This window comes from Pongo pygmaeus, chromosome 2 (genome assembly GCF_028885625.2).
Source record: "Pongo pygmaeus isolate AG05252 chromosome 2, NHGRI_mPonPyg2-v2.0_pri, whole genome shotgun sequence".
Taxonomy (NCBI): domain Eukaryota; kingdom Metazoa; phylum Chordata; class Mammalia; order Primates; family Hominidae; genus Pongo; species Pongo pygmaeus.
This window is the reverse complement of record NC_085930.1, coordinates 197,595,668-197,622,436: the sequence shown is the minus strand read 5'-3', so window position 1 is coordinate 197,622,436 and position 26,769 is coordinate 197,595,668. Positions and strand designations below refer to the sequence as shown.

Here is a 26,769-nt window from a genome sequence, read left to right as displayed (position 1 = left end):
AGTCCAGAAACATACTCCAAGCAAATCATAGAGAATGTCACCTCCTTTAAGCTTCCATTTCTTTATAAGAAAAAAAAAAAAAAACATTTTGCAGGGTTACATAAGAAGGCAATAAAATAATAATGAGAAAGCATAGAGCCTGGCATATACTACATGTTCAATATGGGACAGAATGTAAGCAGGAGCAATAACAAAAGTAGTAGAAATTTGGATAAGTCAAAGAATAAGACGTGGAAACTCGGGGAAAGGAGCGATTAATTCTGATCCAGGCTGCACCTAGACATTTTGGAGAAAGTGACACAAATAGAATTTTCAGGTAACAAAAAACGTGTGGGGTGGCATGTTGAGAGGGGACCAAGGACTGCGCTGCGGAGCACGCAAACAAATCACTTCAGTGTTCCTAGAGAATAAGACAGTGGGTGAACCACACATAGTACAGGAAGGGCATGTCAAATTCACATTAAAGGAGTCTAAAGGGAGGCCATTATATGCTTCTCTTCTCCCTATCTCATATATGCCATTTATTAGCCCACTTAATATAGGACCTGCCCTCACCATAATGCTCAGGCCTATAAGAACTCTCATACCTACAAAGACTTCCTCACACCTTTGCCTTCTGCTCTATAACTGGCCATGTCTGTATTCTGTTCAGATTAGAGGGAGGTCCACTGAAGCTTTACCCAAAAGTTAGGAGACAAAATAACAATGCCCCTAGTAAGCTGACAAAGGGAAACATTGAAAACATAAATGAGGGCCAGGTGCGGTGGCTCACGCCTGTAATCCCAGCCCTTCGGGAAGCTGAGGCTGGCAGATCGCCTGAGGTCAGGAGTTCAAGACCAGCCTGACCAAAGTGGAGAAACGCCATCTCTACCAAAAATACAAAATTAGCCAAGCATCGTAGTGCATGCCTGTAATCCAGCTACATGGGAGGCTGAGGCTGAGAATCACTTGAACCCTGGAGGCGGAGGTTGCAGTGAGCCGAGATCACGCCATTGCACTCCAGCCTGGGCAACAAGAGTGAAACTCTGTCTCAAAAAAATAAATAAATAAATAAATAAAATAAATGAGGAAGCCAACATATGGCTCCTCCCATCCCTATGAAGAGAGATTCTCTTCCAGATCCCATTCATCCCATTCCCAAGCCCTGAAATCACTAAAGAAGGATAAGTCAAAGAAAGCCAGTTCCACTAAGTGCTTGATTAACTGCAAAGATGCAGTCTCTTTCTAAGGCAATAGAACATCATGGAGTGCTATAGAGATTAGTACAGCACCAAAGGCTTCATTTATTGTTTTTCAAGAGCAGCTTTCTGAGGGGCTCATTCTTGCACTTTCTGAGGAAAAGGATACCCAAAGATCCACAGCTGCAGCTTAGCCATGCATGCTGAAGCCTGATCCTCTCTACCACCCAGCCCAGGTGTTCACCTTACAGAAGCTAGACATCTGAACTAGGCTTCTGGCATCAGACCCAAAATACTAACAGACTAGTAAAGTGTTTCCTGGGCGCAGGAGAGGACAGGAGAGAAAAGAGGAGGACTGGACTATATCACAGAGTGTGAAACACTTGCATGCAATATTGACAAAACAAACATTAATGTCATCCAAGAAGCAACTGGAAACATCATGGAGGGGGTAAGATATTAATAATTTTTTTAATGGTGGGACAGGGACAGAAAACAAAGGGAGTTAAATCTCCTTTCACTGCCTCTTCTCTCTCAGCTCCTAGAAGTCTAATATTCTTCAGTTTTTTTTTTTTTAAGTTATTGTTCCTTGAGTTTGAATAAGCTGCTAACATTCAATTGTAAAAATATGGAACCTTTTCAACCAAAGAGTGTGGTACCATTTATACTGCCTCTGAGGCTTCGTGTGTGAGTGTATGCATACACATAAGAGCTAGAGCTCACGTAGACCTTCAAACTCTACTTGATGTAAACTGAATGCATTGTTATTAAAACCCCTGAAACTAGGCTTCACTCAAATTTGTCTGGGAGATTCAACAAATGCAGATCTCACAGAACACTCTAGATAACTTTATCCTTCAGCAGCCTAAGGGAAGAAAAACAGCCAGAGGAGGTAAACAATTCCTTGCCCTTTATTAGGTTCACTTTGTATAAGTTTCTGATTGGACTACTGCTTGGCAGCATTTGCGGACATTTGTCCAATGGCAAGAGGGAGGGATGACTGTCTGTTAGCTAAAACCCTACAAGAGAATGAGCTGGAAGTGGAAGATAATGCAGTAGAAAGGCATTGAGCTGTGACTAAAGAGGCCAGATTTCTAGTTTGAGCTCTAACCCTATTTCACTATGTAACCGTAGCCATATAACCCATAAAAAGTCTTTTTCCTAAAAGAGGGGGTTGGTCTAGACTACTTTTGGTGGCTCCTTTACTTTTAGTAGCCTATGACAACCACGCCGTGAATTCACAAACCACCTTTTTCTGACACAACTTTGTACTACAAGTCACCTATGTAACACTGAATTTTCCTACTCCAAGTAACCAACTCTGAAATCCCAGCACTTACCCTCACCTCCAGGTTGTTTGTATGGGTTGTACTTAGGTTTTGGAGCAACTACTGGGGCAAACTTTTTGGGAGGCTGTTGTGTAGACACTGAAATGATGGGGTTCCCAAAGGAATGGGTGGTCTCCATCCGTGCAGGCACATGGCCAAGGGGCTCACCAGTGCTTTTGGGTGGCAGCCAAGATGGGTGAGACATTGTTGGAATCTGCAATGAAAAAGAAACAAACACTGTTTTTGTAGAAGCATGAAAACGAAGACAATACTCCTCATTTCATTGCTATTTCATCTTAATCCATACTAAATGAATCTTGATAAAGTTCTCCGGAAAGAAGGATGAAAGAAAATGGAAGAAGGAAAAATGAAGAGGCAAAGGAATCATGAGTAGAAAGAGGAGGAGGAAGAGGAGGAAGGAGAGGAAAAGGAGAAAGAGAGAAAGAGAAAGAGGAGGAGCAGGAAGAGAACATTGCCTCAAACTTGAATATCTCCCTTCCAATAGTTACCTATTTTAGTGCCTAGCCACTCTTGGGAAATAGATATGAATAAGAAATGGTTCCTAATTTGAAGGAGTTTTTATGGTAGGAGGATGGAAAAGAGCTTGAATTTTGTTAATAATCTATTAAATTTATTATCTCACCAATTAAATGGTTATGCCTAAATGAAGTGCTAAGTTACCTAAGTGAGGTTAAGAACAAGTGTTGCTGAGATGCAGAAAAAGATAGGCTCACTTCTTGGTGGGGGCAGAATTAACAAGATTTTATTGATGAGGTGATATACAGACTGGGTTTGAGTGCTAAGTAGGGTTGAGCCTGAAAAATGTTAGCAAAATTATATAGGCAGAAAAGTACACAGCATTTACGTTTAGTGTGCTTGGAGGGCGAATAACAGAAAGTAGCAAGCAAAAGAACTAAAAGGTGGGTTGAAACCAAAGCACAGACAGCTCAGCAGCCACAGTTGAGTTTAAATTTATTCTTCAGGCATTAAGGAACCACTGAAAGTTTATTTTGGAAACAGGGTTTTAACAGATACCTGGCAGGACACTTTTAAATGATCCATCTGCAGGAGCAGCTCTGGTCCCCACCAAGGGGTATGTGGAAAAGGGGAAGAGGGGCACATTGGTTGCCACAACATCTGGGACAATTATTAGAATTTAGGGCCAGAGGATAGAATATTCAACACATGTAATGCGAAGGTCAGCCCTGCACAACAAAGAAATGCCCATCAACATGTATGTTGAGCTGATACCATGTTGGACCTTCATGAAAAGCTCGCTTAAACTAGGAGGGGAGCAATCAGCCCAGCCCAGATGCTGCTCTGATCAGATTGCATATAATATTTGAAGAGAGGAAATGTCTCCTCTGTCAGGGTAAGCAATCACCTCTCCAGTCAGCCTGCCTGCTGGGGATGAGACTCAGAGGCTGCTGCCGAGGAGGGCTCTCCAAGCCTGATTGCAAGAGCTCTCCAGCACAGGGACACCCGGAAGGCACCCTGTATGCACCCCCAGCCCAAAAGCCAACTACTAATTTATTAATTGAACTGAATTAATTAAGAGGGCTACACGATTACCTCCAGATGTCTGTAAAGACAAAGAGCATCAGAACGCAGAAATCAAAGGCCTCAGTACATGGCATAGTAATAGAGAGACAGGGTGGAGGGGAGAGCTGGGAAACAGTGTTGCCTGGATATTAACATCAGTCCACACCACCAACAAGTGGCATGACTTTGAACAGCATCTCCTCTAGAGCCTCAGATAGTTTCACTGTCTCAGAGGACTCAGCCAAGCACAATGGCTCACGCCTCTAATCCGAGCACTTTGGAGGCCAAGGCAGAAGGATCACTTGAGGCCAGGAGTTTGAGACCAACCTGGGCAATAGAATGAGACTCGGTCTCTACAAAAAATTAAAAAATTAGTGGGATATAATGGTGCACACCTGTTGTTCCAGCTACTCAAGAGGCTGAGGTTAGAGGATCACTTGAGCCTGGGAGATTGAGGCTGTGGTAAGCTGTGATTGCACCACTGTACTCCAGCTTGGGCAACAGAGGGAGACCTTCTCTCAAAAAACAAACAAACATATAAACCTCTGTCTTCCTTAACTCTCAGAATTTTTATGGCAACCAATGAGATGACATTAAAGTACTTTTTATAGTATAGAGTGCTACGCAAAGTGAGAAAAAAAGAAGCCTCTATTCTTGTAGAAAGTCAATGGCAATTTTATGACCATCTTGCTTGGAAGAACAGCTTGATGTACAGTTTTCTTAAAAGACGAGGATAACATGAATCAATGACAAAGACTCTAAACTGGGAATCAGGACACACGCTATTGAAGCCAGTGATGGTACTGGCTTTTCACGCTGGCTACAGGGCCTTTCTTTTCTTTTTTTTCCCCTGTACCTTTTACATATTCATATACACACACACATACATACATGTATATATATACACACACACAAAGACACATACATACTTGCTAAACTGTGAGTTCCTTAAAAGCGTAGGGACCATATTTTACACATTTATGAACTACCATTAAGGCCTAGCACAAAACCAATATAGAAAAACAACCAATGAATGTCTGTTTTACTCATGGTTTTTAAATTTAGCTGCACATTTGGAATAACTTGAGATGATTTTTTTTTTCTAAATACCAAAACCAAACCCATCTCACATGGCTGAGAAATACCAATTTTGGTTTTGCTTTTGCTTTTAATTGAGGCTTGGTCTTCTACTAAATTGGGATAAAAGTGATAAAAGTGTCTGGTTTGCTTTCAGTATGACTAAAGTGAATACAAGTGTGAAATAAAAGGGATCAAGTAAAGGTTTGAAACTTTTAATGCATTATGCACATTTGTAGTATAAATGTTAATTATAATTTTTAAAATGGCTAAATACTATCCTTGGAAGGTCTCTATAAATCTAGTCATTTTATAATAAAACATTTAAAAATTGGTTAATATAGGATGCAGTATTTTCTTAAGCAAAGATTCACATTTTTCATAGTAATCCCAAGTTACTGACTGACTGTACAATCTTGGCTTTTTGGATATAGCATAGATATAAAGAAATAGGCAATTTCTGGGAGAGTATAAATAAAATGTAAGCATCAATATGCAAATCATTGGCTCCACAGTCATTTCAGTTATCCCCAGCATCATAAATTACCCGCATGCTGCCCTCCATGAAGAAGCACCTCCAGCTGCTCCTCCTGAGAGGCCCATCTTCTGACCAATCATTTGTTTGCAGATGACCTTCTCAGTATCTTCTCTTACCATTCTTCTGCATGTCAGCAGTGACCCAGTGACCCCATTCCCAGGATTTATAATAAGTTTTCATGATTCTGAACCCTTGCTCATGCTGTGTTCACCATCAACAATGCCGTTTCCCTCTGTTCACGTTCTACCAAGCCCTATATTTTTATATTGTCTCAGCTCAAATGTCTCTAACTCTGTGAACATTTCCCTAACTCCTCCAAAGAAGAGTAGCTGAATTCCTTTTTTTGGGCTCTTTAGTACTTTCTGCATACTTATAACAATCCACAAGAAAGCCATTTATTTACCTGCCTACATGTCCCAACAAGTTGGAAACTCCAAGTAGTCTCACTATACCGGCACAATGCCTAGGCAGGAAGCCCCTTACACAAGTATGTTACATAGAAATGGGTGAATGAATGAACGTTACTCTTTCTTAGTTACTCATATCTTTCTAGAACTGCTATAGCATTCACTGATACAATCATTTCTTTTTTCTTCCCTTAATTTGGTGATGTAATGAAGCATGCTGATAGATTTCCAGATATTGAACTATCTTTGCATTTGTGGAATAAAATCCTATCTAGTTACAGCTGCAGTGCCCTCTTTAGCAACCACTGACACATTCAACTCTTTTTCCCTCCCTTAATTTGATGATGTAATGAAATATGTTGATAAAGTCTAGATATTGAACCATCTTTGCATGCCTAGAATAAATCCTTTGTTACACTTGTGTTTTGATATATTAATGAATTAACTAGGCTATTTTATTTATAATCTGTGTACATATAATCATAATAAAGATCATTTTATAGCATTTTTTTCTGCTTGTTTTACTTATCATGATTAGGTTTTGATATGGGAGTTTTCTCCACCCTCCTCTACTGTCTAGGTTATTTAATAACTACATTGGAATTATCTGGTTTTTTAAAGGTTATCCAAATTCAGCATAAAGTCATCTAAATATATCTTCTTTTAACAGACATTAATGATATTGCCAGTAACTTCTATGATAATAGTAGTAGTTTTCTATTTATTCTGAGGTCATTTTGCAGTACTTTTCTGATAGAAATTCACCATTTTTTCCTAGGTTTGATCTCTGCTCCCTCTTAAACAAGCTACTTCTTGTCTAAAAATGACTTCCAACGTACTATGCATCAATTTAGATCATAAGCATTACTTTCTACTAGTCCTTGAAGGCAAATCTTGCACTATATCCTACAGTTCAAGTTATATATCCTTATAGTACAATCCTGTTGTACATACTGTTGTCACATATTCATCATCTACATACTGTTGTCACATATTCATCACATGGTGCTCTGCCCATCTGCTTTCCTGTTTCCCAAACTAAACTCGCAAATCCTTGAGAGTGGAAATATTTATCATTTTATAATTCCAGGGGCTACCACATGATAGGTATTCAATAAAAATGTCTGTTAATGTAATGAATGAATGAATTTATTGGCCTGGCACTGGAGCTATAGATGAATCAGATTCTTATTCTTTACTCAAAGAGCTCAAAGACTATTTGAGGAAGAAATATTTATAAATGTGAAAAGAGAAAGAGAGCAACACAGAAAGCACATGAAAAATCTTGGGGGATGTCAGAAAAGCTAGCATTAGCTTGGCAGAGGTAGCCCTTAACCAGGACTTTGAATGCTGAGTAAATAAAAGAAAACTGGAGTAAGCAGGGCAAAGATTAGAAATAATACTGTGAGCTTGGGGATGAAGCAAGGCATTTCTGTAGGACAGGGATCAGACCAGTGGCACCAAAATGAGGGATTCAGGGAGAATAGTTAGGGGAAAGTTTTAAAAGATAACATGAGTCCTGCCTTTTAAAGGTCTTATATAAAGATAAGAAGCTAGAGCTTTTATCCTTGAATAGGAAGATAACAAGAGTGAAAACTCCAGGTACTAAAAATTGAATCATGTAGGATGGATCCAAGGAAAGTGATAAATCCAATAGTATAGACATAGAGTCCCTGTGGCCCCAGTTCTAGTCTCAGCTATACAAGTGTGACCTTTAACAAGAGATGACACTCATTTGCAAAATGAATACCTGTAAAGTCCCAATCAGCTCTAATATTTTAGAGTGCTTTCTTTCTCTCAAATCTTCATTACAGCCCTTCATTTTGATAAATGGGTTTGATGAAACTTCACAAGTTTAATGAACAGATGAACTAGCACATATCATTGGGGCTTCCTGGCTTCTAAGAGAGACCCATGTAAACACAAAGATAAGCAGTGGTGAGAACTGGTGTTGCTGGACCAAGATTTACACTGCTCTTACTTCCCCTCATGCTAGATAGGTTTCACTCGAAGTTCATAATCATCATGAAAGCAAGAAGTGAAAGGGAAGATTCCCAGAGAGGCTCTGAGAATACACAACCACCATCAGCAGACAGGAAAGCAAGAGCAATGGCCCTCCTCTAAGCAAGATGCCTACTGCTGAAGGGAGCTGGGGAGCTGCTGCTTCCTCAGCATTGCTCTTTCAGAAATTGTCAAATGCAAGCAATTAAGAAGAACCTAAGAGGTTTCACTTACCAACTCCACTGCTGCTCTTCTGTCTTTTCCCCCAGCCGTCCTAAGAAGACTAGAGACTGACAATAAACAAGTGTTTATTGAAGGTTTATTATATGTCTAGCAAATTTTCAATGGCCACACAGTCATCCTGACTGCCATATGAGGTAGCACTATCATTACCCACATCTAGCAAATCAAGAAAGTAAGACTGTAAGAGGTTGAATAACTTGCTCAAGGATATACAGCTAACAAATAGCAAAGCTGAAGCTGGGACACAGATCTTTGACTCCAAATCTCCGGTCTTCACTCTGTACTACCTCCCTATTTGGAGAAGAAAGGAAAACACCACAATTCAAAGGAAATCAGCACTTAACAGTAGTTTTTGCTCTTATTATTTCCATTCCAGCTCTTGAATTCTACTTGCCATAATGTTTTCTCTATTCTGTACCCTCAAATCTGATCATGATAAGCCACAGGACCACAAAGCGATGAAGCCAATAGTCAACAGAAAAAAAAAAAAAAATCAAGGCACAACAGAAAGCAAATAACTACAAAAGGCTATGTGATGACCAGGACCCACCCCATATAGGTGGGAAAACTTAGTGCCATAGGCAAACTGACAATTAACATTAACAAAGCTACTAAGCCTCTCTCAGGATACCATGTGAATGCCAAGTCACTGTCATCCACAAAAACAGAAAGAAGTAGTGTTTGGTCATATTTTCCTTTTTTTCCTCCAAATCAATATGCTACTCTTCTAAAAAGATTTATATAGATCACCAAAACTGAAAAACAAGCAACCATTACATCATATTATCTAACATCCAGTGCAATAAACTTAGAGTAGTGTTTATCAAAACAGTCTGCACACTAACCTCATATGGGGATCTTTACGTATATACTCTGATTCAAGGGTTGAGAATAATTGACTTAGAGCATTTCTATTAATCTTTAAATGACATTGTATTAGTCCCTATATCTTCCTGGCAACTAACTCAAGGCCTAGCTCTTGGTCAGTGTGCACTGAATAAATGGATGATATTAGAAAAGGGACATACATTAACACCACAGAATTGAGGGACTATTTGACTTAAACATCAGAAGTAGCTGATGGCAGACTAACGTTTAGCATTCATGTCCCTTAGCAACATTTTCTTCATTTAAACAAGCCGTTACAATTTAAATAACACTCTCCTATAACTTTGAAGGTTTTTTTTTTTTAAACGTTCTCTTTATACAAAAGTCAGTACCTTCCTGGAATTTCAAAACTGCTTTCCTAATCATCCACTAAACTGGTACAATGTGGTTCCCCCTCTGGGCTATACAGCTCTCCATTATTGTTCACATCTCAGTATTTAGTGAAAAGATGCCTGATCTTCAGAATTCAGACCAGCTTCTAGTCTTAGCTCTGCCATGAGCCTATTGTGTAACTTCCATTATCTCTGAAATCTTGTGTCCTTCTCGAAAAATGTAGTGATGGAATTAGATGGTACAAATGACTACACTGCTCACAAGCTTTTATGAGTCTATGAAAGATCTTGACTTTACAAGTAGCCAACGCCAAGTAAAGCAGATTCGATATCATCCGTGATTCTCCTCATTGTTTTGATATCATCTGTAATTCTCCTCTTTGCTCATCAGTGAGGAAGCACAGTCCTCTTTTTCTCTTTTTCTGTCACCCGTTTCCCTGACTCTTCTATCCTCCCCCTTGAAGGAAGGATTCTTGGGTTGATCTCAGAGATTAACAAGGTATCAATCAAGATGTATTATGCACAAGCAAATAAGTATTTAGGCAAACCTTTTCCAAACGGGGTAAGTCCCTACCAGTGTAATTGCGAAGCAGATATGCTGTGGCATGTGATGGAAGCGTGGGAAGACAGCATTGAAGAATAAGGCAGGCTGAAAATTACACACAATTGTTAGTTGAACAGCAAATGTATTCACTCTTCCTCTGAAGCATCAGGTCAGATAGAGCCGGAAGGGCAAAGCAGGATCCACCATGGGCTGAAAATGTCAATGTATTCACTCAACTTCTTCTTACAGACAGCTTTGGCCCAGCACTGGCTAAGTGCCCCACTGTCTGCATGGACAGCTGGCATTGCTCAGAAGAGGTAACGAGAGAACAACGCTACAGAAATGCCAAACCTTTATATAGGCTATCTGAGAGACACTTGGAAAAACTGGAAAAGGCACTAGACTTAGATGCAGAGGACTTGGGCGTAGTTTCTATCTAGCTCAGTCACTAATTGGGTCTATGACTTTCGTTCTTAACCTCTTTGAACCTCAGTGACCCTTCCTATCTGTACACTAAAGATTAGATATCCACTACCATTCCCTCTAACTCTCATGTTTCCATGATTCTCCCACAAGTCCACAAGTTCAAGGAGCTAAGGTTTCTTAGAAAACTATGTTTTAACTCCTATGAGACCAGGGAGTGTAGATGAGGGAAGGTAGGGTTGGAATCAGCACATTAAACGCCCATCTGCCTTGCACAGAGAACCAGAAAAAAATAAATTAACACTAATGGTGCACTCCTTGCTCTTGGCAGTGCTGCAGGTGACAAGAAAAACTCAGCAGCATTTCAGGATCCAAATGAACTACGAAGCAGCAAGGGAGAGAAGCATCAGGTCTAGACAAGTAAACATTGTCTCAGATAAAGAAGTTAGACAGGGCCGGGCCCAGTGGCTCAGATCTGTAATCCCAGCACTTCGGGAGGCCGAGGCAGGCAGATCGTTTGAGGTCAGGAGTTCAAGATCAGCATGGCCAACATGTTGAAACCCCTTCTCAACTACAAATACAAAAATTAGCCAGGCATGGAGGTGCACACCTGTAGTCCCAGCTACTTGGGAGGCTGAGGCAGGAGAATCACTTGAATCCGGGAGGCAGAGGTTGCGGTGAGCTGAGATTGCGCCACTGCACTCCAACCTGGGAGACAGGGTGAAACTCCATCTCAAAAAAAAAAGAAAAAGAAGTGAGACAGAAGAGTGACATGCCTCCACACTGCACTTTCACTTCAGATTCAGAATGGCACTCGAAAAGGAAACAATCAACCCTGACAGGGAAACAACAGCACTGAAAGATCAGGACTCTCAGGAGAGAAGGTTAAGGACGGAACAAATACTGACTAAGTGGCCTTTTGTTTGCCACAGTTTCTATCATCAAGGAAAAAAAGACATGGTTGACAATAGTGAGGACAGACTACTTAAGAGCTAAAAGGTCATAGAGAGCCCCAGCTAGGAGAAATCTTAGGAAATAATTTACGTCTTCTAATTTGAGTATTCAAATACCGAGATTTAGAGAAACTAAAGAAACTTATCCAATGTAATAGAGCAGCTAGAACACATCAGAGGCTGGGTTTAAACCCAAATGTTCTGTCTCCAAAGAGCATCTGCAGTGGGAAAGTTTGGTTAAACAAGCTTATAACTCTATTGATTGCTAGATTATAACTAGATGGGGTAGGTAAAAGGCAATGGAATAAGGCATAGAAGTAAACAATTTCTCTGCCAAGAAAGTTCACAACCATGGCACTGAAAATTAGCACAGAAGATAAATGGCTCCAACCTTGCATTCCAGGTCACGTTGATAACAATTGTTCCACGTGGCAAAGTAACCAAGAAAATGTGGATTCTCTCTGGACCTCAGTTTCTGCAGATTTAAAATAATAAGCAACTAATGATGATCTTCAAAATCTCTTCCCACAACTTCTTATGATCCATAATGTTATGGCTAGTCTGTGGAGTGTGCTGTGCTGGCAAAAAAAACGGGCTCTTTAGCAGGTTTCTTGTAAGTCCTTGATTCTAATAGACTGCTTTTCTGTTCAAGGCCAAGAGAAAAGAGGCAACAATAGCCTGCACCTCTTTGAGTTCAGTAAATCTGCTTCTAAAGGGGGAAATCTGGATTTGTAAAGGTGAGATGCTAAGGGCCTAATTCATAAAGATTTTGCCCCTCACCCAGGAGGAAAAAGTGATGATAGGAAAAATCACCAATATGACCTCTAATGAGACCTAGCAATCTCTTTAATGGTTATCTAGCATCTTCTATTTCTAAACCTACCAGTAACTGTGTAAGTCTGCAAGTTAACTGCGGCTCACTTAGCTGTGTTTCCCTGACAGCTTGTTCAAACTTGTATTAAAACATGTAAACACTCCATTTTAGATATCCATTTACAAGTCTGTCATGCCCATTAGTCAGGCCATGAAATTTTGCTACCACTTTCTAATTGATGTTCTAATTATCTTAATTTTTTAATGATTCTGTTTGTATTTTTCTGTTATTGAATATTTATTTTGATTTCTCAATAAAATAAGGAAGATTTTAAAAGCAATTTTAGTTATAACTTGAAAAAGTAGAAATTCTTAATTTTTTATTTGATGAATATGAGTCTACTATTGATGAATGTTAAGACATATTTACATCTGATAACACTGCTTGTGGCTGTGAAGCAATGTTTATTCAGGCCACATAATCTGCTAAGTGTAATCATAGCAACAAGATGGGGAGTTAGCGATTATACTTCAGCCTTTTGAACATCATATTGTTCACAAAACTGTCAACTGTGTTGTTTGTATCCTATATCAGAACTACTATAAATTAGCTTAGAGCTTTTGAATTGAGTTTGGACATTATAATTTATTTATTTGTTTATTTATATTATTATTATCATTATTATTATTTAGAGACAGGGTCTCACTCTGTTGCCCAAGCTGTAGTGCAGTGGTACCATCGTGGCTCACTGAAGCCTGCAACTCCCAGACTCAAGTATTTCTCCCACCTGAGCCTCTCCAAAGCAGCCGGGACTATAGGTGTGCCACAATGTCTGGCAAATTTTTTAATTTTTTTGTAAAGACAGGGTCTCACTATGTTGCCCAGGCTAGTCTTGAACTCCTGGGCTCAAGTGGTCCTCTCATCTTGGCCTCCCAAACTGCTGAGATTAAAGTCATCACACGTGGCCTGTAATTTAAATTACTATTATTGAATTAATATTTTATCGTTATTGTAAAGTTTCCAGTTTAATCTCTGATTCTCTAATTACATATCATCTTAAATATCTATTAAGAAAAAGCTCATCTGGGAGCAGTGGCTCACACATATAATCCTAGCACTTTGGGAAGAGACCCTGGATTGCTTGAGGCCTGGAGTACGAGATCAGCCTGGGCAACATAACAAGATGTGTCTCTGGAAAAAAAATAATAATAATAATTTCTAAAAAACATTAGCTGGGCATGGTGGCTCGCCTCTCTAATCCCAGCTATTCGGGAGGCTGAGGTGGAAGGATCACTTGAGACCAGGGGTTCAAGGTTACAGTGAGCCACAATCGTGCCACTGCACTCCAGCCTGGGCAATAGAATGAGACCCTGTCTCTAAATAAGTTTTTAAAAATCAACTTTATTCTAAAGCAAAATATAAGTATATTGCTAAATTTAAAATTTTTAATCCACAAATAATAGAAAAATAAAGTGGCACCAGAGATATAAATTATCAACCTTCAAGGACGATGAGATACAGTTTTAGAAAACAAAGAAATCCAACTTCATGCATTATACTCTGAAATATAATTTTTATTTAACTCCAATTCCAAGAGCCTAGAGAAATTATTTCTCAGTATTTGAAATGGTATGAAAAACAGGCAAGCTTCTCACTAGTTTAAATTATGTAAGAGAGGCTAGTTTTGCAATTTCACATTTAATAGCAAAACAATTGGAAGCATTTCCAACTGGGGACCTTTTTCTTAAGTCATGTTGGAAGTTGTTCCACTTTTATTTCAAGATTTTGAAACAGAGACAAAATCTGGTTAAGCATTAACCAATGGCAACAGAGTAAAAATGAACCAGGCTGTTTCAAATCAGTTTCAGAATCACATCTGTGGACATTATCCCTTTTAAGTTTCTCTTGATGAGAGAACTGTTGTAGTAGCTTCTGTATTTTTATCAATTATTGACCACTGTGTAAAAATATAAAATAAAACGCTTGAAAAATAAACTCAGCTAATGTTCTGGGGAAATAAAACACAAATACACACACACACACACACACACACACACACACACACTTTAGATATTTTTAAGGAAGTAGCAAAGGACCCAACATTCACCAATACAGAAGTTTAACATCCTTGAAGTGTAAAATTGTTAATAAAGACATGTCATCTAATGTGGAGCTCAAGATGAAGCTTACCCACCATCTGTGAGTTCACTTGTACATGTCCAATGACAAGGAACTCATTACCTTACAAGACAGCCCCCTCCATGGCAGAAAGTTATGACTGCTAGAAAGTTTTCTGCAGCTGAAGCCTGTATTCCCATAAGTACCACTTATTGGTCCTACCTAAGCCCTCTAGAATCACAAAACCTCTGATACACAGCAGACTTTTATATATTTCAGGTAATTTATTTGTTTCCCACTCAGTTTACATCTTTATGTGTTTCAACTTTAATCAGTGTAGTTCTTCCCCTTTTTAAAAAGTAGCCTTACAGCTTTATAACCAAATATTAAAGATAAATTTTTAAGTCCCAAACCAGTAGCTTTCAAAGTTTTCCTTAGCAAAATAAATGGTTTCTTCATGCCAAATCATAAACAAAACCCCAAGTATAAATAGACAAATTAATAAAACCATTATGGGGCATTTAAATCGTCATACTTTGGCAGAACATACTTTAATTTGGGGGAAGCATAAAATGCATTATTGCCCTAGAATCCCCCGTATGCTATGAGCCAGACTGGAAACCCACTGGTCTAAAATATTACAATACTGTCAGTGAAGAAAAAAACAAAATTGGTATCTTCTTTATCTATGTTTTCCTAGTACCTAATACTGAGTATATCCCATCATCAAAGCTCAGCAAGTGATTATTATATAAAAGAGAAGGTAAACTTAAACCCATGAAAATATTAAGACTTAAGCTCTGGTTTTGAATCATTTTAATTCACATTTCAAACACTGTTCTTGAAGGCTCTGCATAATTAGGATGACCATACATCTCCAATTTATACCTGCTGTTCTGGTGTAATTATTAACAGTGCCCCTTTGCAAAAGTGTCCCAGTTTTGACGATAACTCATATAATCACCTACTTAAAACTGTGATAATGATGTTTTGGTCATTTAGTCCGAGTGAATCCTGAATACAGTCAAGTCCTCTCCCAGAAGTTCCATATGGCTAAAGCCCTGCCATACTTTTGAGTTCATTACCAGCGTGGATAAGAGGCCAGAACAATTAGCAATGGGAAGTAGAGGAGGCTTTGGGGGCTTCCCTGCTTTAGGAGCATGTGCTCTTAAGAAGGAAAGAAGGTACTAAAATGAATCTTCAGGAGAAAAGCAAGATATAGCAGAAACCTAGCAGAAACTATTATCAACTAACCTATTCACTGAGCTTCTTTCTTCTGAAGCAAAAATGTCACTTTTTCTTAAAATAAAAATAAAAATAAATCAGAGTATTTACCTCAATTATATCTTTAACACCTGACCCCCCACACACGAGATTATCAGTGGTTTTATAATATATACTTAGTTACAAGTACTAGAAGGACAATGTGTTACCTGATTCTTAATTTGGAGCGGGAAAAAAAAAATGTGTCTAAAATATATCCAAATGCACTCACTAGGGTACAGTGTAAAGGTAGAAGGGATTACTAACAATTATTTCACATTTCTAAATAGGGGTTACACCGAGTTGAGGGAGAAGTCAGAAGAATTCAATGCAGGCTCAACGTTTCGGAATGTTTCAAGGTGGTTCTTTTATGGCCTATTAATTCCACATGCAGTTGCCTTGTGTCTGGTGGGGTTTTGTTACTGCTGTGATGTCCCATCTATTCCAGCACCACCACCTTTTTCAGTCAGGGTTGCCTTATAAATGCACCTCAGTATCTGGCCAGGATGGTCCCAGTTGCTCATTCTGCTTGTTTTGGAAATTTCTTTTACCTGTTTTGCCTGTTTATTGTCAAGACAATTTAGAATTTTTTGGTTAAAATTCAAGAATAACTGACCTGTGAGTTGTACTGTGATTGCATGAAATGTAGGGAAAACAACTGTTTAACAACCTCTATGTTTCCTTTTAAGAATAAGTCTATTTAGTTTGTTATAAAGAAACCATTTTACATTAATTCTCATTGCAAAATTTGTATTTGGCTGGTGAGGAGGAAAGTGGGGTCAAAACAGTGCAGCGAGGGAGCAACAGCATAGAAGGTTGGCAAGCTTTTTTAAGACAGAACTCCCCCCAGACATGGTAAGCACTGATATGTTATAACATCGCATGTCTCCATGTAGTACTTTCCAAGATGTTTGAAACCAAAACAGTTTAGAATACTCTCCCACCTCAGGGTCTTCCCTCCTTATGGCATTTTTCTGATAAATAGGAATTCCCCCTTAGGGATTCCCTAAAGTAAAACTGTTGCAGTCCATTCTGTTATATAATTAACTACACTGACAAGTAGAGATGTAATAGAACGTAATTGTTGCTCTGGCTCCAACTTAATATCCACTACACACAAAGCCTTATGGAAGACATGCCCGAAATATGAAAACCATCACCCTTAATGTGGTGGATATGGTGGATCGACACTCAAACTTCCCATATTGCACGGGCTGTCTTGCAGGTAAGGTTTGCTTGCAAAAGAAATTCTGCGAAAATATATGTAATTGGCTTGATATTTGAAAGGCAAAAGTAAGATGGAAGACATGTTTCTGCTGTTTGCCCTGTTTTCTGTTAGAAGAATGGTCATGCAGACATGGGATTTTTCAGCATCCACATTCTCATACTGAGTCTTCAGCTTGGTGGCTGTCAGAAAGCAGCCGTGACAAAAAGAGTAAGTAGCTGGACTCATGTCTCAGTGTCCAGCTACCATCATTCTGACTATGGCTTTTGATCTCTGTTTCATAAGTTTTGTGACGTATCACTGAACTCAGTAATTCCCATGGTGGCTTCACTATTTTTGTCTTTCTTGATTGTAGAAAATGGAATAATTTTGTGTAGTTTTACGATTCATTCCTGGAGACAGCCCCAATTCTGCTCCATGCAGTCCATCTAATTACTTCTGTGAAACACCCTGTATTAAGTACCTTCCACTTAAAATATCTAAAGTGGTTTGTTTCCTATAGTGAACCCTGACTGAAACTCCCTCAGGATCCTTATAATTTTGCCGATGGGCAATAATGATATTTTATCAACAACAGACAGGTTCAAATTCATCAAGCGAATGAATCCTGAGTGCCTATGCAAAGCACTTGGATCACCTCTAGAAGAGCCGTGCACAGAGCACACCCAGTGCCGTCCCTCTCAGAGCTCCCAGTCCAGGGGGAAGAGGCATGCTACAACTCCAGAAGTACTCAGTGATATGGAGGAAGCCAGCAGAAAGCCGAATCTAGTCTGATCTCCGCATGCTAGCCTCAGCTCTATCACTCACCAGCCCTGTTTTCTAACCAAGGGGGCTAGATGAATGAAAGTCCCTTTCTCTCCAACATTCCACACCTCCACAGATGAGTCTTTGTACTCATGAGGGAATTTACTTGGATTTAAGTCCTAACAAGACTTCCTAAATCTTCAGTTCCCTAAATCTGAAGGTCAGAACACAAAGGTCACATAACACACATGCCTGATACAGTTTAAAAGGGAACAGGAATCTGTGACCCCCAAGTACTCTGTGGCAGCCTACAACTAGAAAGCCTCGAGGAGAAAAATCCAAAATTGTGGTTGCAGTACTTGTTAAGAACAGCGGAGAACAAACGGTGACTTCAGGGTCTCTCTCTTCTTGGAAAATTTCTGCCTCCATGTCTGACAAGAAGGAAGATTATTTACATACACTGGCTTCTCTTAAAGTACTCAGACCAATAGGTATAGTAAAAGAAATATCAGTCAAATGCAGTAATGCTTAGATCTCTCAAGAAAAGCCACTAATTTCCTTATGTGTCAGACAAGAAAATCTTTGAAACTCATAAACGAGAAGGAGTTTTTATAGACGACAGAAAGAAAAACAGCAAGAGAGACCTAGTAAAACGTCTAAACCCAGTTCTGGCACCCGCTCCAGCCGTGGCTGCAGGCCAGGGCCTTCCAGGCCTCACTGAGCCTTAATTTCCTCACCTGTAAGATGGAGACAACAATCCTGCCTGGCCTACCCCATAGGTGTTTATGCTGATCAAGTGAAATACTAAATGGAAGAGCATTTTGTAAACAGCAGAGTGATGTACATATGAAGGAAGACTATTAATAAAGGAATTTTAAAGGAAAGCTATAAATAGTACCTTTTTAAGCTCAGGCAGCAAAAGAAAATGTAAATATAGCAGTGATTTTACAATTTTGTGATCTAGGGGAAGAAATGGTGATCACAATTGTGACAAACAATGATGTCCAAAAGAGAAGAGAAACCAGCTCGGCTCTGTCATAATTGTCTCAGTTCCTGTACCACACACAACAATGGAAAGATTGCAGGGAGGGGCAGGAGCAGGCCTGTGACTGTGGCACCCAAAGACACGGAGACACAGCTCCAAGAAAATGACGCTTCTACCTCCGTAATCATAACAGTCAGAATCTCATGCTGTGGGTCCTCTAAGGATCTGAAAGTGGCTTATGCAAGTGACTTTACCACTTTCTCTGTTTTATCTCTTGGAAGGAACACAATTGGACAGAGTGAGGCCAAACTCCACGTTTGCTCACCTGGATGAACAGAAATGCAAAGGCAGATCTCACCCACAGTTAGATTTCAGGACCCAGAGGAGATAGGCAGGTTCAGACAAGATTCAGGCAACAACTCACTCAGATTTCTTCTTTTATTTTCTTTTTTTTTTTTTGAGACGGAGTCCCACTCTGTTGCCCAGACTAGAGTACAGTGGCACGATCTTGGCTCACTGCAACCTCTGCCTCCCAGGTTCAAGTGATTCTCCTGCCTCAGCCTCCTGAGTAGCCAGGATTATAGGCTCCTGCCACCACACCTGGCTAACTTTAGTATTTTTAGTACAGATGGCGTTTCACCACGTTGGCCAGGCTGGTCTCGAACTCCTGACCTCAGGTGATCCGCCCACCTTGGCCTCCCAAAGTGTTGGGATTACAGATGTGAGCCACCGTGCCCAGTCTCAGATTTCTAAGAGACCATGGAGGGAGACTAAGCAGTAGGTCAAGCACAGCCAAAACTGCTCAGTGCCCTCAATCCTCAATCCACTGTCAAGCAGCCAGGTTAGCAGACAAGTAGAACTGAGCCAAAAGTCAAGTCCCAGGCCCTTGGGCACAAAGGCACAGGAGGAGTTCTAGTTCTGAAGCAAAACAGTGACCTATTAGTCTGTATTGGGGTGTAGATATCACAAAGCTCTCCAGGGTATTGGGACATCAGGTGACAGAGAGGTGAAATAAGTAAGATAAATTAACCCTACCTATAATTCACATAAAAAGAGACTGCAGTGGCACACAAATATACCAAACACACACACACATACATACACACACACAACTTAAATAATAATCAGGGAAATATAAATTAAAACAGCCATGAAATGCTTTTTCAAACAGTTTGCCAAAAAAATGAAAGATTCATAAAATTCACCATGGGACAGGATTTGTCAGGAAATTAACATTCATAATATTATGATTCTTCTTATAAACATACATATTCTCTATTTGTTTATATATGAGACATATTACATATTGTCTATTGATGCTTTTGCAGCACAAAGAGTTGAGGACCTGTGACAGAGACCATCTGGCCTACAAAACCTAAAATATTTACTACTTGGCCCTTTACAGAAAAAGTTTGAGGACCTCAGGTGTAAACTTAAAAAGTTACTGCTTCCAGTTACTACAGATATAACAAATTTCTTCTTTGCCTGAAGACTTTTGCTAGTTTTATTTTTTAACATGACCACTAATTTATATCAGGGTTTATTGTGATGCATACTCATGATGTAAGTTTTTCATTAACGCTGACCAATTATCCCAGCGCCATGAGAATAATCCTTCCTTTTCGGAATGTATCAAGGTGGTTCTTTTATTGCCAATTAATTCCACGTGCAGTTGCCTTATGTCTGGGTGGGTTCTGTTACTGCTGTGACATCCCATCTATTCCAGCACCACCTCCTCCTTCAATCAGAGTTGCCTTACAAATGCACCTCAGCATCTGGCTAGGATGGTCCCAGTTGCTCATTACACTTATTTTGCAGATTTCTTTTACCTATTTTGCCTGTTTATTGTCAAGACAATTTAGAATTTTTTGGTTAAAATTCAAGAATAATTGACCTGAGAGTTGTACTAACTGTGATTGCATGAAATGTAGGGAAAACAACTACTTAACAACCTCTATGTTTCCATTTAGGAATAAGGCATGTCTCAACTTATTCAAACAGTCCTTCATGTGAGTCAAAAATGTTCTAGAACCTTTTACAAGACATGCACAGTTGCACAATTCTCACTAAAATGTTTCCTCTTTGATTTGCTGTGAATGGGATCCTAAAGATTGGAAAGTACTCATCTTCAAAGGCAATAAAAAAAAAACTGGAAATGAGACATGTGGAAACATATCTAAATTTACAAATAACCAGAGAAATGCTAATACCAAAAAAACCAACATATTTAATACTAGCATGATAGGGGAGATGCTGACTCACTCACACATTCCTACTAAAGCTAAAAAAAAAAAAAATTCCTTTCACAAAACAAGTCATCAATAGATAGAAATAACCATAAAAATATTCACCTCTGGGCTGGGCAAGGTGGCTCATGCCTGTAATCCCAGCACTTTGGGAGGCCAAGGCAGGTGAATTACAAGGTCAGGAGTTCAAGACCAGCCTTACCAGCATGATGAAACCCTGTCTCTAATAAAAATATAAAAATTAGCCGGGCGTGGTGGCGCACACCTGTAATCCCAGCTACTCGGGAGGCTGGGGCAAGAAAATTGCTTGAACCCAGGAGGCGGAGGTTGCAGTGAGCTGAGATCATGCCACTGCACTCCAGCATGGGCGACAGGGTGAGACTCTGCCTCAAAAAAGAAAAAAAAATTAACCTCTGACCCACGTATCTCAACCCTCAGACATCATATATAAGATTATTGAAGAAGTAAGCTATATTTATGCATAAATGTTAATCATCGCAAAATTTTAAAATCATGAAACAATTAAGATATGGCATAATCACTCAATGAAATATTAAAGTTATTAAAATTGTAATCATTGAAGAATATGCAGTGATATGGAAAATGCTTAATGTATGATGTCAAGAGATAAACAGCATGATGGGTAATTTATGCTAATAGCTAAAGACTTGAAAGGAATACACAAATATGATCATGATAGATTGTACCTGTATCTGGGTAATAGATTTATGGGTGACAACTTTACAGTCTACATGTTCTGAACTTGATAGAATGTTGTAACTTCACTTGTACAAGGTTAAGAAGAGGGGACAAATTATTAAGTGCCTTGCAGATATAAGGTTTGTAATTTCTTTGTCATTAAAGGCAGGAGAATGAGACTCAATGATAAGAAAAGCCTTTTCCTAAGGCCACAGACTAAGTCACAAGCAGAAATGGGACTAGAACCCAGGTCTCTAGACTTAAGATAGCATATTCTTTTCTACACAGCATTTTGTATCCTTATTTTTCTAAAGGCAAACCAACTTTGGGGTCATTATAATGTCTTCATACATTATAAATAAGAAGTTGAAAACAGTAATATTTAATTACTCTCTAATACAATAACTGCTTTGAAAACCCTGCAAAATGCTTTGATGGGCTGGAGTTTGAATTAAACTTCTCTTCTGAATATGGCTATTGAACAGAATAGTGGGCATCAAATTATGTCCTTCCTCACAATTTCAGAGCTCAGTTAAAGGTTCGTTTAATAGAAGGGGAAAACTGGCTTTGGATGTTTACTTTTGAAAATAAAAAGTCTCAGCTTGCATTATTATCACTCTTCAGGAAAAATTCATACAACATTCAGAAGCTAGTAAGAAATATTTCCTTGACTTTTCTCACTGCAGTCTGACAATTTGGGCAAAAGAGGTTTATATACCTGCATACACGATGGATAACCACAGTTAGTTTCTAATATTCTGTAATGCCTAAAGATAACATTGGGAGCTCACATCTATTCCAATGTAATGTGAATTTTGAGGGGTTGTAATTAGGTCCCAGTGGAGGTAATATTTAGAAAGAAACAAGGTAAAAGAAATCATCTACTGAAAGACAGTCGAGAATAAATGGCTAATAAGGCAGAGAGATTATGTGTGTGTGTTTGTGTGTGTGTGTGTGTGTGTGTGTGTGTATGCTATGACTTAAGTACTATCTATTGAAGGTGCACTTTCCAAGAGACTGAGCAACCACTTCTAGCAATTGGTGAGATCATTTCCTATTTCCTGATATGCCAGAGAACTTTCTTCCTAATTCCTTGGGTTTTCTCAATGTTGAAATACACATCAATCATTTCTCATACTTTTTTTTGTTCACCTATTGAAAAAAGGAATAAATTCTTCATTCCCTTGTGATATTATTCAAATCATGATAAAATTAAAATGATGGGACTAGGAGTCAGGGTGAGGGAGAAGCCAAGTAAAATTTGACACACAAAAGAAGAATCATCTCAGTAGAGATAATTTTGGGGTTAAATGCATAAAGAAAGAAGAGTATACTAGCAACTTCACGAGAGCCTGCACTCAGGTTAATCTTTTCTTCTCACATATTCCTAATGCAGACTTTATCAGAAAGGACCCAGCCTACCTAGTGTTAGAACCTTCCTGTTAAAATATCTATATCCTCCAACAGATGCACAAACAGCTCCTTAGGGCAGAAACTATGCCTTTATCATCTTTTCCAGTCATAAAGCATGTTCCACAACGCCTGGTAAAGAGTCTCAAATATTTGCAGAATTAGATTAAACACTTGCTTCTTTGTAGAGTGAATCAGAGAAATCTGCAGAGATATGCAGCTAATTTTATTTTAGATAGCTTTCCATACCACAAGTATGGAACCTAAGTACAGTCTTCATTGTCTTTATTTATTTGTATGTGACATTTTAATAGTGTTTGTAACTTATGTAAGTTCAGAAAGCACAGCAAGTCTTTCCACTTTGTGGCCACATTCAGCCCAATTAACCCTCAGGGTCCATCCACCACCAGCAAGGGCCCTTCCCCTCTCAGCTCTGTCACGAGGAAGGAACAACTGAAACCTCTCTTCACCCCCCGCAACACTCTTACTCAATCATCCAACAAGTCCTGTGTTAATGCAAAGAGAACTGAAATATCTGCCTTAAAAGAGATTTAGTAAAGTTCATAAATATCTCTGGTCCAAAGTAAAAAGTGAAACATTGAATAAAGAAGCTACAGCTAAGGCACTGTGGGAAGGTGAGCGGTTCAGGGGAAAGAAATCAGTTCTCAATTGAGGTGGACAGATAGTAAGAAACCAGAGGAGATTCCATCAAGGAGTACATTTCAGCAAGGCCATAAAGGATGTACTGTCTAAAATAAGTAAGCAACTAGCTCCCTAAAGAAAATAGGGGTAGGTGTGTGTGAACATCCCAAGGAGAGGCAAAGTCTTGACAAGAAAGGCTGGGTACTGGTCTGTATCCTTCGATTGCTCCAACACCATCTCATTTGAACCATAGGGTAAACAAATGAGGGACAGCAGCAAGATGTACTACATAGGGCTTGCCTCTATCTCTCTGGCCCTTCAAATGCATCATGGAAAGGACTCTGGGACTTCTGAAATTTTTTTAGACAAAGTCTTGCTCTGTCGCCAGGCTGGAGTGCAGTGACGCAATCTCAGCTCACTGCAACCTCCGACTCCGTGGTTCAAGCGATTCTCCTGCCTCAGCCTCCCGAGTAACTGGGATTACAGGCATGTGCCACCATGCCTGGCTAATTTTTGAATTTTTAGTAGAGGCGGGGTTTCAGCATGTTGGCCAGGATGGTCTCGATCTCCTGACCTCGTTATCTGCCCGCCTCAGCCTCCCAAAGTGCTGGGATTACAGGCGTGAGCCACTGCGCCCAGCCTTCTGAATTTTTTTCTTCTGAATACCTAGACAACTGAAGATGGTTTGAGTCCCTTAGTAAATACCTGGATCATCAGGGTTGTCCAGGTGCTAAGTGATTCTGTCCCCATTATAAGCCATATATATATAGTGTGTACACATGCATATAGATCTATACACACACACACACACACACACACACGCACGTACATACACTACCATAACTAAAAAGGCAAACAGACTTGGAAAAAATGTTTGGAACAAATAGGTCAGGCAGAGAGTTAATAAATATTTTGGATCCCAAATAAAGAAAGAAGGCATAAACTCAATAGATCAAATGGGCAAGGGCACGAACTTACACTTCATAAAACAATACATAAACTTCGTCAAAGACACATGGAGCAAAATATTTCTAATGGTCAGAGAGGATGTGAATTAAAACAATGGAGTACCATTTTGAATATGTTGGGTATTCTATTAGCAAGAACTAAACAAAAGAAACCATACTTATCTCTTTCTAAGGAGAGGAACGTATAAAACAAATGTGATCTGATGAATGAGAACATTTGCTGCTGGTGGTGTCAATGATTAACGTCTCTTTGGAAATGACATGCTGGTAGTTATTTCAAGAGCCAAAATGTAAATGCTATTTGACCCAAATATCCCACTCTTGAGATTCTGTCTTAAGTATAAATCTAGTGGAAATAAAAGAATAATAATATATAATGAATTCCAAAGAAATTTGGAATATGTAGCAACATTGAAATTTAAAAATAATGTTAAGTGAAAGAAGTAAATTATTCTGCATATATTATAATTGAAACATTGTCAAAATATATTCAGAGTTGAGCAAGGATTGGCTGAAAAGGAAAAAGGAAAAGTAAGGAGAGGTTCAGAAATTGAGGTTCTGAACAGTGGTCTTCTTCATTGTTTTTGAAATTCTTTTGAAAATTTACATAATTGTTTTAATATTATTAAGATTTTTATGTAATTAAAAGTACTGAAGAAACTGCAAAGACATCCATATATAGTATATATCTTTTAGATGAAATGTTTCCCTATCTGTGGCATACCATGCTAAGGAAGTAAGAAGAAAGCAGAGAAAATTGAGAAAGATAATAACAACAACAAAAATCAATTAAAATTAATTAAACATTGTCCATAGTGTCTACATCCAACACGAAAAAAGAAACATACTAAATTTTCTCACTAATACACAGCAAAATATAGTCTGTGTCTGGTGTCATTCCTGATTATGTCTAGGAACAAATGTACCACAACAGGATAAAAAAGAGAAGCAAATTTCAGCTAGAATTAAATAGAATGGGACCCAAAAATAGATTCCTCATAAATTTTTAATATGTGATCAACATCAGTAATTTCACCCAAAAAACTTTAAAAATAATAAAGGCAAAAATAGAAGCATAACACCAGTATGCCTTAGTGCAGAGCACTGAATAGGCATTGTTTATAAACCGGCACCCAGATTGACTTGAACCAAATACAGGAGTAACCCTCTCTCAGCCTTAGTTTTCTATGAGGCAGTTGGATCCTATGTCCCTATGGGGTTTTAAGAGTCAGTAGACACACTAAGGTCATCATTGCTGGGACAGAGTAAGAACTTCAGGAGACATCCACCTCAGATGGTGGGAGGAGGTCACAGGTTACAGAGGATAAGAGGGGGAACCAGGAAAGACAAAGAATGAGTTCTTTAAGGAGACGTTAACATCCCACTAATTTCCAGGAAAAAACAATCTTCAAAATAAATTCTGTAACAAAAGGAACAACAACAACAACAAAGTGAAGAAACGAAACCATAATTAGCCCTGTACATTTAAATGTCAATACACATAGCACTGTTTTAGGTATGAAGGAGGGTTAAAAAGAAAAGTGTCCAAAGGAGTTTAAAATCCAAAGGAGTTTAGAGTTAACCCAGAGAGTGGGAAAAAACAAACAAACAAACATCATAATTACACATGTAAATATAGAAAAAAGTATTCATTTTGTTTTAAAAGGCTCTTTTTAAAGAGCCATCACATCCATTATTCACAGTTAAAAAGTGAACACCAATTCTGTGAGAGAGACAGGGTAGATATCATTATTAATCTCATTTTATTAACTTAGAATTTGATGCTGAAAGAAAATCAATCGATGAATCACACAAATAGCAAATAACAAAGCCTAGATTCAATGCACAGGTCTACTGATCTATAGACAAATATGATTTCCACTACATTTAGTAAATGCAGGAGACTTGTACAAACACACAATTCACACAATTGAGTGACAAAAGTAGACTTACAAGAATTCTGAGACCAATGTCTATGGCCTATATTAGGAAAGATTAAAAGGGAGTATCTGGGCAAATGGGATATGAACTGGGTGCCAAACTGTAGAAGGAATGGAGAAAGCAGGGCTTTTTTCTCTATCTTCAAATATTCCCTGGCTGAGCGTGATGGCTTATGCCTGTAATCCCACCACACTGGGAGGCTGAGGCAGGAGGATCACTTGAGCTCAGGAATTGGAGACCAGCCTGAGCAACATAGCAAG

At 38.9% G+C, this 26,769-nt stretch overlaps 1 protein-coding gene across 49 annotated transcripts in view; it reads right to left on the bottom strand.

The window, feature by feature from the left end:
• LPP (LIM domain containing preferred translocation partner in lipoma) overlaps positions 1-26,769 on the bottom strand; it is a 741,980-nt gene that overhangs the window by 484,057 nt on the left and 231,154 nt on the right. For 28 of the 49 annotated variants that reach the window (XM_063662516.1, XM_063662513.1, XM_063662540.1 and 25 more), the window contains one exon: positions 2,519-2,720. The exons of 2 other annotated variants lie outside the window; for them this stretch is intronic. In XM_063662516.1, the coding sequence (XP_063518586.1) occupies positions 2,519-2,711 (193 nt within the window). In that variant the 5' untranslated portion in view covers positions 2,712-2,720. Of the gene's footprint in view, positions 1-2,518; positions 2,721-11,111; positions 11,234-11,845; positions 11,930-26,769 lie in introns of all 49 variants that reach the window. 19 more of the 49 variants (XM_063662547.1, XM_054479468.2, XM_063662537.1 and 16 more) reach the window with 3 other exon arrangements.